General features: G+C 33.4%; 1 protein-coding gene across 1 annotated transcript in view; it reads right to left on the reverse strand.

The window, feature by feature from the left end:
• The window catches only part of LOC111506044 (homeobox protein B-H1), a 98,814-nt gene that overhangs the window by 42,882 nt on the left and 42,639 nt on the right, over window positions 1-13,293 (reverse strand). The window contains exon 2 of the mRNA XM_074182124.1: window positions 4,015-4,222. Within this exon, the coding sequence (XP_074038225.1) occupies window positions 4,015-4,222 (208 nt within the window). The remainder of the gene's footprint in view (window positions 1-4,014; window positions 4,223-13,293) is intronic.

Consider the following 13,293-nt stretch of genomic DNA (forward strand, 5'->3'; position numbering starts at 1 on the left):
TATACAGAAAAAGCTGCAATATAACCCCCGAATTATGAGTTCTTACTTGATCTGTCACACTTTGATCAATAGTTGGAATTTTCCATGTTCACACTAATATGCAATTTTCATTTCGCAATTATTTATATACACTTTTTTATGGATGAGATCGACATCCTTCTCTAGATTACAATGAATAAATTTCCTACTGACAAACCGCACACAAGGATGACTGACTCCTAAGTGTATAATTTAAAATACCACTAACGACATAACGTTTCTGATATTAGAATCAGAATTAGTTCAAGTGGAGGTAGCCCGTTCAACCGCAATGCAATTCTCATAATAAATCTCGCCAAGTTGACAAATAACCATTTAGAATTACTTGTACTACAAGGTGTATTCGAGTGTGATAAATGCGACCCTATAGAATATCAACAATACCTAATACGTTCTAATGGGAGTAATTTTACATGGCATTGTCGCACATACATTTATTATAATCACATTAGCATGCCTCGCGTTCTTTTTTGTCGTGTTCAATTTGTCGTTGGAATTTTTATTGAGGTCCAGAGGCAGGGACTCAAGGATGACATCAAAATTGTTTGATTGCGGAGTTAACTTGAAAAACAATTAACTTCTTTGTTAGAGAATCCTCAAATAATTTCGTGTCAAATATAGCGTGTGTTGACCGATTCGGGCTCGCTCCTATAACTTTTTTGTTTTTCATGGTATCAGAATGGAATTTTGATGGTTCAAATGATACGCATATAAATAATCTGACAAAAAACTGAGATATTTGGTTTATAAATTCAAATACTTAAAAAATATCCTTGGCTCGTAACACCTTAAAATTGTCTATCATGCCTTAGTAAAAACCTCTGTTGTTTGGCATTATCGCATGAGGAGGGGTCACTAAATATCAACTCAAGAACTTAGAAATATTCCAGAAGTTAATTATTACGATCATTTTGAATAGACCCTATACATATCTAAGCGACGATATATACACTGAAGCCGAACTGATGGACATACGAAAAATTTTGCTCTAACGTTACTGGTATACCAACAGAAAAACTGTGGATCACACACATTACACATTCGATTGCTCCTAAGTTATTTAATGTTATACCCCCAAAGATATATGATATATGTATGTATGTATACATATATGTATGTGTGTGTGTGTGTATTTTTTAAAATTTCCCTTCTATGTTTAATTAATTGTTCATTGATGATGAAAAATTGCAATGTAGGCCTAAATGTCACTAGGTCATTAATAATTTTGATACTCACTCGTAGGATGAGCCTTTGTGGGTTTTCTTTATTCATTTGCCTAACTGACAAATCTACTGATAATTCTATTATAAATTCTCATATGTTTTTAAACATTGTACATTTTATTGAATGGTAAATCAATATTATCAAATTATCATTATTATTAGTATTACGTCAGCAGATCACGTGAGCAAATGAAATGTTTGTCAGTGTTAATCAACCCTAGTCAAAAAGTACTTTGTAGTATTTTCCCGTCAAACTATGTAGAAGGGTGTAGATGTGTAAAATAAACTGCTGAATGCAAATTCATATATATATATATATATATATATATATATATATATATATATATATATATATATATATATATATGTATGTATATATATATGTATATATATATATATATATATATATATATATGTATGTATATATATATATATATATATACATGTATATATATATATATATATACATGTATATATATATGTATATATATATGTATATATATATGTATATATATATATATATGTATATATATATTTATATATACTACATTGACCTACAGTTCGAAAAACATTTGGTACAAAAGCCTCACGTGTGGTTCGCTAATATTACAGCATAATTGAGGCTTTAGATCTCGAAAATCCGCTCTTCATACCTTATGGATCAATTCCCTTCTTCTTAGAGTAACCGGTCAAAATAACTCAGTCTCTAGTGACTCAAGTCTCAACAACTTGGTATAAAAACATTTTGATGTTCAAACAACTCTGCCAATAACAACTCCGGTTCAAACAACTCTGATGTAAATAGAAAGTGTATGTTTTGCTCGATAATCGATTATTGAAACTGCAAGTTAAGTTATGTTATGTTGTTTCAACTGAAGATACTTTCCAAATCATTTCAGTCAGAGTTATTATTGCCGGAGTTGTTTTTGTACCAAATTGTCTCGGCCGGCTTTATTATGGTTCGAGTGTGTTTTTTTTTCGACTCCACTTAGACCACAAACGAATATTTAGCAACACTGGTAGTAAATGCTGAAAATACATGTTATAATAATTATTTGTAAATGACAAAAACTTACATTTATACATTCAACATTAACGAGTGGTTATCCCTATTTATAGCCATGGCAGATTCAGTATTTACTTTATGGGTAGTCATCAGCAATTGCATCGAGAAAAGATCAAAAAACCTTAATGAGCTCTCAAGATGCACTCAAAAAATGTATCGGATCGGGTTATTCGCAATTGTATCCCATCAATCTAATGCAATTTGCGTGTAAAATTGATCAGTCTAATTAGAGGTAATTAGCGTATAATCGAATACGGCTACAATGAATCAAATTAAGGATAACTACTGCATAAAATAAAGATTTCTTCTGCATCATTATCCGAAGAACTTTCTTATTTTCGATCCATCACCAACGTTTCCATACAAAGTTGCTATTACTTTGACTCCATTATTGGGTTTCGAATTATTGTCCGAATAATTAGTATTCAACTCGTAAATCACTCCTTATCAGTTACTACTCCTCCCTTTGATTACTTGTTTGTGAATGCATGATGAATGGGCCGTAATTGAGATAATCACGATTTTTTCTGAAACGGTTCAAAATATAATTTCATTTCAAAAAATACTATATTTTGATGCGCGCTTCTGTAACAAGTTATATCGTCAGGAAATGACAGTTTCAGTCACCATACAATTCATCCAAAGTGTTGTACTGAAGAAAATTTCAGAATAGAATAGAACCTCAGTTTTCAGCTTCTCTCAGGACTGATTTAATAACAAATAAATGATGGTCATTCCTACCATGAGGTTCTATCATTAGCAAAGGTGATAGAGCCGTAGGGAACCGCATGAGAAAAAAAAAAGATCATTTACATATATAACATACATGAGGTATGGGGCAGACCCTTGTGGAACTCCGTATTCAACCGTTTTTCAGACGGCATAATATTCAAGTTTTTCGATGATACATTGATGTGAAACACAATGCTCTGGTCAGATCACACAGAGCAAGTCTTATGGACTTTATCCAACTTGTCAACAATAGTATCAATAACGATGAGATTGGAACCTTTGGTGTTAAAGTTGAATAACTTTTTTCGAGATCAATTGCTCTAACACCAAACTGATATTTTTGCACTCGACGCGCGTTTCGCCAACAAAGTTAGCAAACATATCAGTTTGGTGTTAGGGCAATTGATCTCGAAAAAAGTTATTCAACAATAGTATCGATTATTTTGGCGTGTATCAATGGTAAATATTTTTTGAAAAATAGTACAATCTATTTTTTAGAAAGATTCAAAATATATTCTCACAGGTTGCGATTATCGATATATAGGGTGATAGTATTTGACATTATTACTTTTACTTTTGTCAAAAATGGAGATGGAGATCTTGAAATGAAATCATCACAGATTTTTGGCCGTGATAAATATTTTGTTTCATTATTGGAAAAGAAATGAAGAACTTTTTGTTGTTTCGTATATATTTTTGAATGCCCGTCCTTCACTTCCAATGTCCTCAATAAAATCATCATTTCATAAACTTCGTGATTTTGGTTTGCCAGAAATGATTTTAAAAAGAAAGTGATTTTCCACCAGCGTTCATTTCTATGTTACGAGACCTGAATTATGATTACGTTGGGTATTGTTGAATTTTACTATGCTACAAGGTTATTTTGCAAAATATTACCAGTTTCAATTGTATGCCATCTCAATTATAATTGTAAGTCAATAAATCTGAACTCACCTCCTATTTTGGTACCACGTTTTCACTTGAGTGTCAGTTAAACTAAGTTTGGCGGCCAATTCCATCCTATCTTGCACACTTAAGTATTTCTGCCTCTCGAAACTCTTTTCCAAAGTTTGTAACTGGAGATCCGTGAACGCGGTTCGTGCTTTCCTTTGTTTTTTGCTTATTGCACCGTTTTTTCCTAATGAATCATCGCCGTTTTGACCTGTAATTAAAAATTTATGATAAATTAAACTGGACCACATAGATAGGAGAGTGAAATGGCTCTATAGTTTCCATACATGTTTTTTACGCGTCTATAAAAGACGCCAATTTGGTTGGTGAAACGCGCATTTCTGGTGACTTGGAAAGGTGTCAGAGATTCCCGTTTTACCTTTTATTAGACAAGAAATGACTTCTGTAGATTTATTCGACGGTCAAATATTGCTACTGATGAAAAAGAAAATTCGAAAATGTTATTTTTTGCTGTATCTTTTCATTCTCAGGTATATTGGAAATCTGTTTCTTTGCCACGGAAACTTTTGATGATATTCAGTGTCACTTCATAAGATATCTGTAAACATTGTTTGAAAATTATTTCTGTATGGCTTTTGGTGAAGATAATGTATCGAAATATCAATGTAACGATGTTATAGTCGAAGTAATCTTTATTGTGAATAGTTAAAGCTATCAGCATCTCAAAGGCCAAAAAAACCCATGCAGAGAAATAATGTCGCTACGAGCTAGTCCACGTGGACTGAAGAATTGGCGGTTCGTATTGGATAATTTTTACTAACCGAGTTTTATGATTTGCTGAAGAGTCATACAATTAAATTTGAAGTCATGTTACGGTGACAAAAAGGATGTGGGGATATGTATCGCTGTTGTTTCGTCATGTTCAGTACAGGAACTGATCGCGATTTGAGTACTGAAATCCGATATTGGTGCAGTTATAATTAGTAGTAGTAGTAATAACGAGTGTGAAAACAACGCAGTAAATCTACATCTCAAGTTTGATTTCGAGGGAAACAAACTATTATAAGCAACATCAAATTTTTACTGTACGTAAAATAGTCAAAAACAAAGCTTATGAACGCAAGACACGATGTGATACGGGATTACCAAAACCTTTAGATGGTCATCTAATAAAATCATTGAAAAAATTAATATACGACTGTTACAAATGCAAAGAGATTCCTACAATTGAAATCATAAGGAAGAAATTGAATAGGTACTTCCGGCCATAACGTGAGCTGCTGTGACAAAACTCTTCAGAATTGGATAAAGAAAATAGGATTTAGATTCGAAATAATAAACAAACGTCAAGCAGTTGTGGAAAGCATAAAAATAGTGGAATTGCGTAACAAATAACTAAATATAGACAAGAACAACGGCAAAATTTCTATTTGGACGAAACTTGGTATGACACTCACAACACAGTTACGAAAGGGTGGACTGATGGTTCGAGATTGTGTAGGTCTAACATGCCTGCAAACAAAGAATCGCGACTAATAATTGTGCATTGCGGAGGGAGTGAAGGATGAGTTCCAAATTCCTTGAAATTAGGTGGAAAAAAACTTGAGAAACAGAGCATCAGGCGTAAAAGTAATTTTCCAAAATTTGATAAGAAGGTAATAGAGCTAGTTGAAGAAGAAGTATCTAATATTTCCGAAGAAGACTGGCAAAAAAGGATTAAAAAAGTAATTTTAGTTGAAAAAGACTATATGTAGATTGATTTAAATGACGACAGTGATAGTGAAACAAAGAATATGGAAAAGGAATTATCAGAAGCTTTCGAAGAAAGTTAGTGAAGTGTTTTAAGAACCACCGGTAGACAGCTCTTTCAGCCTATTGGGCATCGTCAGTACCGCGCAATCGATCTTAGATTGAAGACAAAATGAGAAAAACCAAGAAAGTACTTGATAAAAATAGCTGCGTAAACGCAAGCGAAACATATTGGTGTGACACCCAACTCAACTTGCCAAATTTTTATGTCAGTGTTGGTGGTTTGACCAATCAACCGAAAACTGCGGTATAGCAGACATTTGGGAAGCTAACCTGAAATGCCATCGGAAAACGAATCCACATGTTTCTAGAAATGATACGAAATCCAGAAAGGTTAATGCAGTCAAGCTGCTGAAAAATAGTTCTATGAAAATCAAAAAATAAATAGATGAGTACTTTTTGATCATTCCCATATTGATTTCAATTTAAGAGCCACCGGTAGACAGCTGTTTCAGCCTATTGGGCATCGTCAGTACCGGGCAGGCGGTCCTTGATTGAAGACAAAATGAGGAAAACCAAGAGAGTACTTGATAAAAATAGCTGCGTAAACGCAAGCGAGACATAAGTGGAACCACCTATTGGTGTGACACCCAAGTCAACTTGCCAAGTTTTTATGTCAATGTTGGTGGTTTGACCAATCAACCGACAACTGCGGTAGCAGAAATTTGGGATGATCAAATCACCAACACTGACATGAAAACTTAGCAAGTTGATTTGGGTGTCACACCAATAGGTGGTTCCACTTATGTTTCGCTTGCATTTACACAGCTATTTTTATCAAGTACTTCCTTGGTTTTTCTCATTTTGTCTTCAATCGAGGACCGCCTGCTCGGTACTGACGATGCCCAATAGGCTGAAACAGCTGTCTACCGGTGGCTCTTAAATTGAAATCAATATCCCTACTTTTCCACTCATCTATATAAACGAAATATTTATTATATATAATAATAACTTGATGGATGTAGCAGTTATATACTACGTGGTAGGAAATCATAATGAAGAAAAGAGACATGAAATTTTCTATGTTTTTTTACCACTTTTATTTTAGTTACAGTTACAGTTACAAATAAAATACAAATGAACTGATAAATAAATAAATAAATATATATATATATATGTATATATATATGTATATATATATATATATATATATATATATATATATATATATATATATATATATATATATATATATATAAATATATATAAATATATAATATACTTATTGTGATTCTTATATAATCAGAAATGATTACTGAACAACAAAAGTAGTTAGCTCCCTAACTATATTATTAAAGGGTAACTGTTGGAAGGTAGGATGCCCTATATCGTTTACTTGAACTATACCTTCAATGGTAATAGGTATATTCCCATTGAAACCTCTCTAAAAAAGAGATTTATAATTGAACCTATATTTTGTTTCAAGAAATGCGTTACAAATAAATTGAGAACATACAGGTTTCTTTTAAGCACATTCGTCTTCAAGGAAAATGTTTATAGAAAAAAAGCTGGAAAATGTTATGTGACTCGTTACTCATTTTTTTCAATCATTGTGATCTTGTTTACAACCGTTGACTAAACTAAATCGAATACAGAAAGTGTTTCAATTACGGTACAAGAAAAGTTGATGATGTCGGAGACTAGCCGGAGCCCAAGGAATTGAAAGCAGATACATACAGCTTGTTTCTGCCCTCTCTCTCTTTCGATAGTACCGTACTAGCAAGGACTTTCAGACAACATATCCGAAGAGAAAATTCATTCAAATGACACCGATTTGCCTTCGTAGTATTCGCTTATATCCGAAATCTACGCGCGTTGAACACAAAAGATTCGTTTCCAGCAATATAATCGAATTGAACCTCTTTCCGAAACCATTGAGGAGCACAACTAAATCCATTAGCAACAACTAAGTGCGCTTTTATTCGAGCTTTTACTACTGAAAAGCTCTCATCAACAAATTTCTAATTGAAAATGTGTTCCAATCGAGCCTTTCAACTAACGACAACACTATTGGCATACTGATCAATGGAAGTTCTATCGATCTGCTGAAATTGGCGTGGCATTTTTATGAAACAAATGAGTTGAAGGAAGAGCCAATAGATTTGAATTTGGAATTGACATTCAGGACAACAAATCATTTTTATGTTACTTTTCTGAAACCAAGGAAACCATTTTAGATAAATAGGTCAATAAAACAAAGGAGAAGTCAATAAATCCCTTGAAAAAAATATGTTTAAAATCTGTTTTTTCGTTAATCAGCTATCGCCCCCATACGAACGACAACTCTCAGAAGTTGAGAAACTTGTGCGAGCTAAGGACTAACAAGGTCTTACCTTTTAACGTGTGATTCCTAACACGATTCGAATTTGAAAATAATTACGAAATGTTTGACATTTTGAATAGTTTTGAAGAAGTTATTAGTGTAATGATGTTTTCAAAAACACCGAACAAAAAATAATTTCAATGTGATGTTTACATTAACTTACATTTACGAGGTTTTCATACGAGTTGTCCTCATCCTACGATTATGTAAAAATAGCGATCCGACTAGGCTTCGCACGAAATTATAGTCGAAATTTTGAGTTAAAAGTGGTAATTTCCAAGAAACAAATTATAAAAACAAGTGGTCCTTTTGCTCTTCCGTATATTTTGATCAATTTACACAAAACTTTCAAAAAATATGGATATAAACCTTCCTCATGAACCACACGATTGCTGAAATATGAAAATCTGATCGGAGTTTTTGAGTATATGGCAATGAAGAGACAGGCAGGTGGACAGACAGACACAGCGGGGCACTTTAATTCATAATGCGATTGATAATTTCTTTGATCTATAATCGATGAATCGGGATTTATCGAATATTCAACGAAGACGTTTTATATCAATGTCATATAAGTTATTTAGAGAAGGAATACCTAATTCTTCTACTTCACAGAGATTATCTAAAAATATTCATGTTGCGTAGAATTCTCTAGGTGAAAATCCACAGGTCAGCTTTTGAATCTGGTAAAGATGATATGTGAATTATTTGTCGAATAAAGACAAGTTGTTTCAAAGATATATAAAACCTATATCTGTATCAGTGATTAGTAGTATCTTCTAGATGAGTCATTCAAATGATACCTTAGTCCATTTTGACACGGTTTCAATCAATCACTTCTACCTCAAATTGCTCAACTTATTATTGAAAACTCAGTTGATTTTGAGTTTAGTCACACACGGAGTAAAAAAATTTTATGAAAAAGAGATTTTTAATGATAATGCACAAGCACAGCAGAAGATTCCTTGAAAAAAGAGCGGTGTCCCAGCGAACGTAGCAATTTATATTGGATTTGAACCACTGCAAAATCCGTCTCCGAAAGTTTTTCCATAAAGAAGCCGTTCTCGAAATTAAACAGTTCCTGAAAAGTTTGTTTGGAGGTGTATTGAGCTGAACTTCCAAGCTGTTGGCAGGTGTAGAACTCACATTCGTTCAGTGACTCATCAGAATCAGCAATGCTGATACTGAGCTGTTTCATTTTTTGATTACGAAAATCGAAAGTCTATTGTAGAAAAGCACATTGTTGCGCTTGCTTCTGGGGTGGAAATTAATCATGAGCAGTAACTCCCATTATTGTAGTTACTAGATATTAGTGTAGAGGTAACATTGAAACAAAATTTTTCCAAACAAAATTAAACTAGTTTTGTTTAACAATTGCAATTTTACTATTGCGCTTCTAGTTTTCCAATTTCCTAACCTATGAAAATCACCGTCTAGCAAAAATGACGCTGTAAACGGTCGTATTTATGAAGCCCGAGTCTATTGTCCAAAGATAAATTGATCTCTCCCGGCCATTGTTTCAGGCGTCCCGACGGCGACGCCTAATAGTGAACGTTAGAGGGATAAAATACAACCGGATGCTGCAACCAATCGCAAGGTAGGAGAGGGGAACAAAGGAGAATCGGTCACAGTGGGAACGAAATTTGACGCCTCGGTAACGGAGATGTTCGGAAAATGGGAAGGTGGAGTCTTCATTGAAAATGTGAGTTTGAAGGCATACGGAAATTCATGACATTTTTTTTTAAATCACGAATAATTCTGAAAAACTTTTTTTTGTAATTCATAGTATATTAGTCTCTAAGCTATAAAATGTCATAGCCAGCCTCACGGCACACTTCTCTTCTTCATCTAATCATGGAAAATGTTGAGTTATTGGTGAATCGTACCTTCTTGTAAGATACGCCTATACATTATCTGGTACAAGTATGCAATTATTATACCAGAATTATAAATTTTTCAATGGAATAAATATAGGTAATGACAATTAACAGGTATAAATATAGTATGTGTTCTACTTTACGCCTTTTTTAATTGTAATATGGTATTATTTCCCTTCAGTTGAAAGAAAATAAAATTAGTTCTTGAAGGTTATTTTTTCCACATGAGGATTCATCATAACATGCACCGTATAAATATTGGCTCTACGCTTCAATGATTTTTTTTTAGTTTAACTAAAAAAATAGCAGGATTTTGAGTATATACTTCTCCCTACACTTTTCAATTCTTATTATCCACTGTTCACAATAGTGTTTTGGGCCATTTTCTGAAACCATGATCATTGACTCCCTCACTTTTTTCTTCACTGCTTCCACTGTATGAAACATACTTCCTTCAGTTTCGGTAATATGAAAAAGTCAAGTAGTTAGATCTAGTCACTGATGTTGATGTTCCAACAAACAGATCTCATGGTTGTCCAAAAATTACTCATCAGTGCATTGTTGACTGAATCATTGTCCTGATGAAGCACTAACGACTTGTTTTTCTACAACTGTGGTTGCTTTCTAATTTTCCGCTCAAGGTGGTAAGTGGCCTGTTGATAATATTTTTCGTCTGCAATTACAAATAGAATTTCATGAATTTCTGAGCAAAAAACAATCGTCTTGATATGAAATTGCTTGCTTTCTTCCGTCTTGGTTACTGTATACTTTTTCAGGACCTTGATTGGTGCTCAGATCCATAGATAAATAGACAGATTTATCACCTGTAATAACTTTTTCCAACAGTTCAGAATGTATTTTGATGTATTCCAAGATGTAAAAACAATTTTCCATTTGAAGGTCCTCCTGTCTAGTTCGATTGAAACTTTCACGATAACACGTTGCTCAATTGAAACGACTCATTGGAAATAAACCAAGAATCCAAAATATTGCTTTGCTGACGAAAGTATACTTGTTTCGTCATTCCATTTGGATTCCTGGACATCGCGACTGATGAACATCTTCACCGGCAGCTGGAGGTTGCATATCCTAATGAGGATCTAGAAGTAATTTCGAATTGGGGTGAAAGTAACCAGGTTCAATTCAATGCCACAAAAACCTAGGCATCGGTTTTCATCCAAAAAGATAAATGCCTCCGAACCGGATATAATAATGTCAGGTCAGACAATTCTCACCTCAGCAACTTTTGATGCTTTATAAAGCTCAGATCAGACCTTCTCTGGACTATTCTTCTTATGTATGGAGCTTCGCCCCTTAGTATAATATAGATGACATGTTGTAAATCATCCCCTGAAACAAAATAACTCAGGCCGCCGCTGTTCGTCGTAAATCGATTGTGACTCCCACTTGTGCTTCGGGATTGTTCTGAATGTCACGTCGCTTCGATAAACTTCTAGGGAATTCTCCATCGGCTTCCAGAGAATTCCATCACCATATATAAACACTATCAACACGCAGATCGAGGATTTTTGTTGAAAGTGCGGTACGAAGAGTTCTAATAAGGCGATATACATGTGAGTATCAGTTCGAAGTTTCGGTTAAAGTGTTTGTGTTGTATTATCAGTGTAGCACTGAAATAAAGTTGAGTTCAATTTCTAGTAAAGTTAGTTATTGTCAAAACCACGTGGAAAACGTAACATAAGGTTATCGGTCTTCATGTTATTGAAACAGCATTCCGCATTAAACGCAAAACCTACCATAAGTATGTCAGATTATAAATGTAGGTGTGTCATTGAATGAAATAACCAAAATAATTAAGTACAGCTGAAAATACTATATTGGATGTGAAGAACACAGTAGTTTTTTTTCAATTTCTGGGAAATTATAATAAAATTATGCTTAACTACTTCAGAAAATATTTGAATAAATTTTACCATTCTCAAAGCTGGTTACTTTGACATAGGGACTTATCGGTATTTGAAGTTATTTGATATCACTCTCAGTGTTTGATTATTGATTGAATGATGAAAATTCAAAAAACTTATTCAAATGAGGTATCGTATTTTTTGGGTATTCACTTGGAATGATGAATACTTTTGTTTCGGATTATTTTTGTGGAGACAACTTCAATGATGGTGTCCATATTTTACCTTTTTTCGTTACCTCCCAGGATATAGTCTTTGTGAGAAAATGGCCTATTATTATTGAGAGCTTATTACTAATACGACTAACTGATGTCACAGGAAATAACTAGAACATTTTATTGACACTTCAATACGCATTAAACTGGTTTATAAACGCGACTAGTTTTTATGTGTTACATAATTTGCATCACATGATTCATTTTATAGATTTCATTTCATTAAGTTATATTCAGTGATCGAACGAAGCAATCAAATATTTATTGACGGTTTCTTGAAAACATATCGCAAAAGGATGTGCAGTAATTATATCCTCATTTTCTTTTAGGAATGGGTATTTTGCGTGGGTGATGTTTTTCAATCTAACTTATACTGTTATATTGGAATTGAATGGTTCATAGGAATTTTTAGTGAATTATAATACTACCAATTAGTAAACCAATAAAAATGAACATTTCTGTCCATGTTTGATCCATGAGAAAATTGTTTTAGACTATAAATACAAATAGTCAAAACCGAATTATCAACATTGTCAGCTCTTTACTTTTCCAAGAAATGTTTTATATCAATCTTCATTCATTTATTTACTTATGAATCGATTTAAATAATTGGAACTTCAAATGTTGAGTGCTAACCACAACACATTTGTGAAAAACGGTCCCAAATTCGATGCAGGAATGGCGAGTATGAACTTTTTTTTTTGGAAAGTGACATGTTGAGAAAGTAAAGCTTCACATTTGGCCCTACTGTGAAGAATTTTCAATGCAATTTCAGAATTGAAGTGGAGATACCTAAAAGTAGGTAAAAAAAATTAATTATCGAGGTATATCTAAATTTTTTAAAGATATGCACTATTTTCTATCAAATCAGTACCTAGTAAAAAATCATTCACACTTTTTATGTACCTATAAAGAAATTCAACAGAAAAATACGGAAACATCGCCAGTCATCAACTTGGTATAATAGATGGCATCAGGACTGCCCTAAAGACTGAAGGATTTGAACGTTTTGAACTGACCAGTACTTCTGATGAGATCTGTTTTCTGGGATGAAATCATGGTTGCAACTGGTTTTGACTCTGGTATCACCTGAAATTAATTTTTCTAATACTGGAATATAAGAACATCAATCGATAATGAAAACAAGATGGGACCCAATACTGAACCCTGCG

The sequence above is a fragment of the Leptinotarsa decemlineata genome, unplaced genomic scaffold, assembly GCF_025532065.1.
Source record: "Leptinotarsa decemlineata unplaced genomic scaffold, Ldec_3_MD MMD2_tig00026328_RagTag_RagTag, whole genome shotgun sequence".
Lineage (NCBI taxonomy): Eukaryota > Metazoa > Arthropoda > Insecta > Coleoptera > Chrysomelidae > Leptinotarsa > Leptinotarsa decemlineata.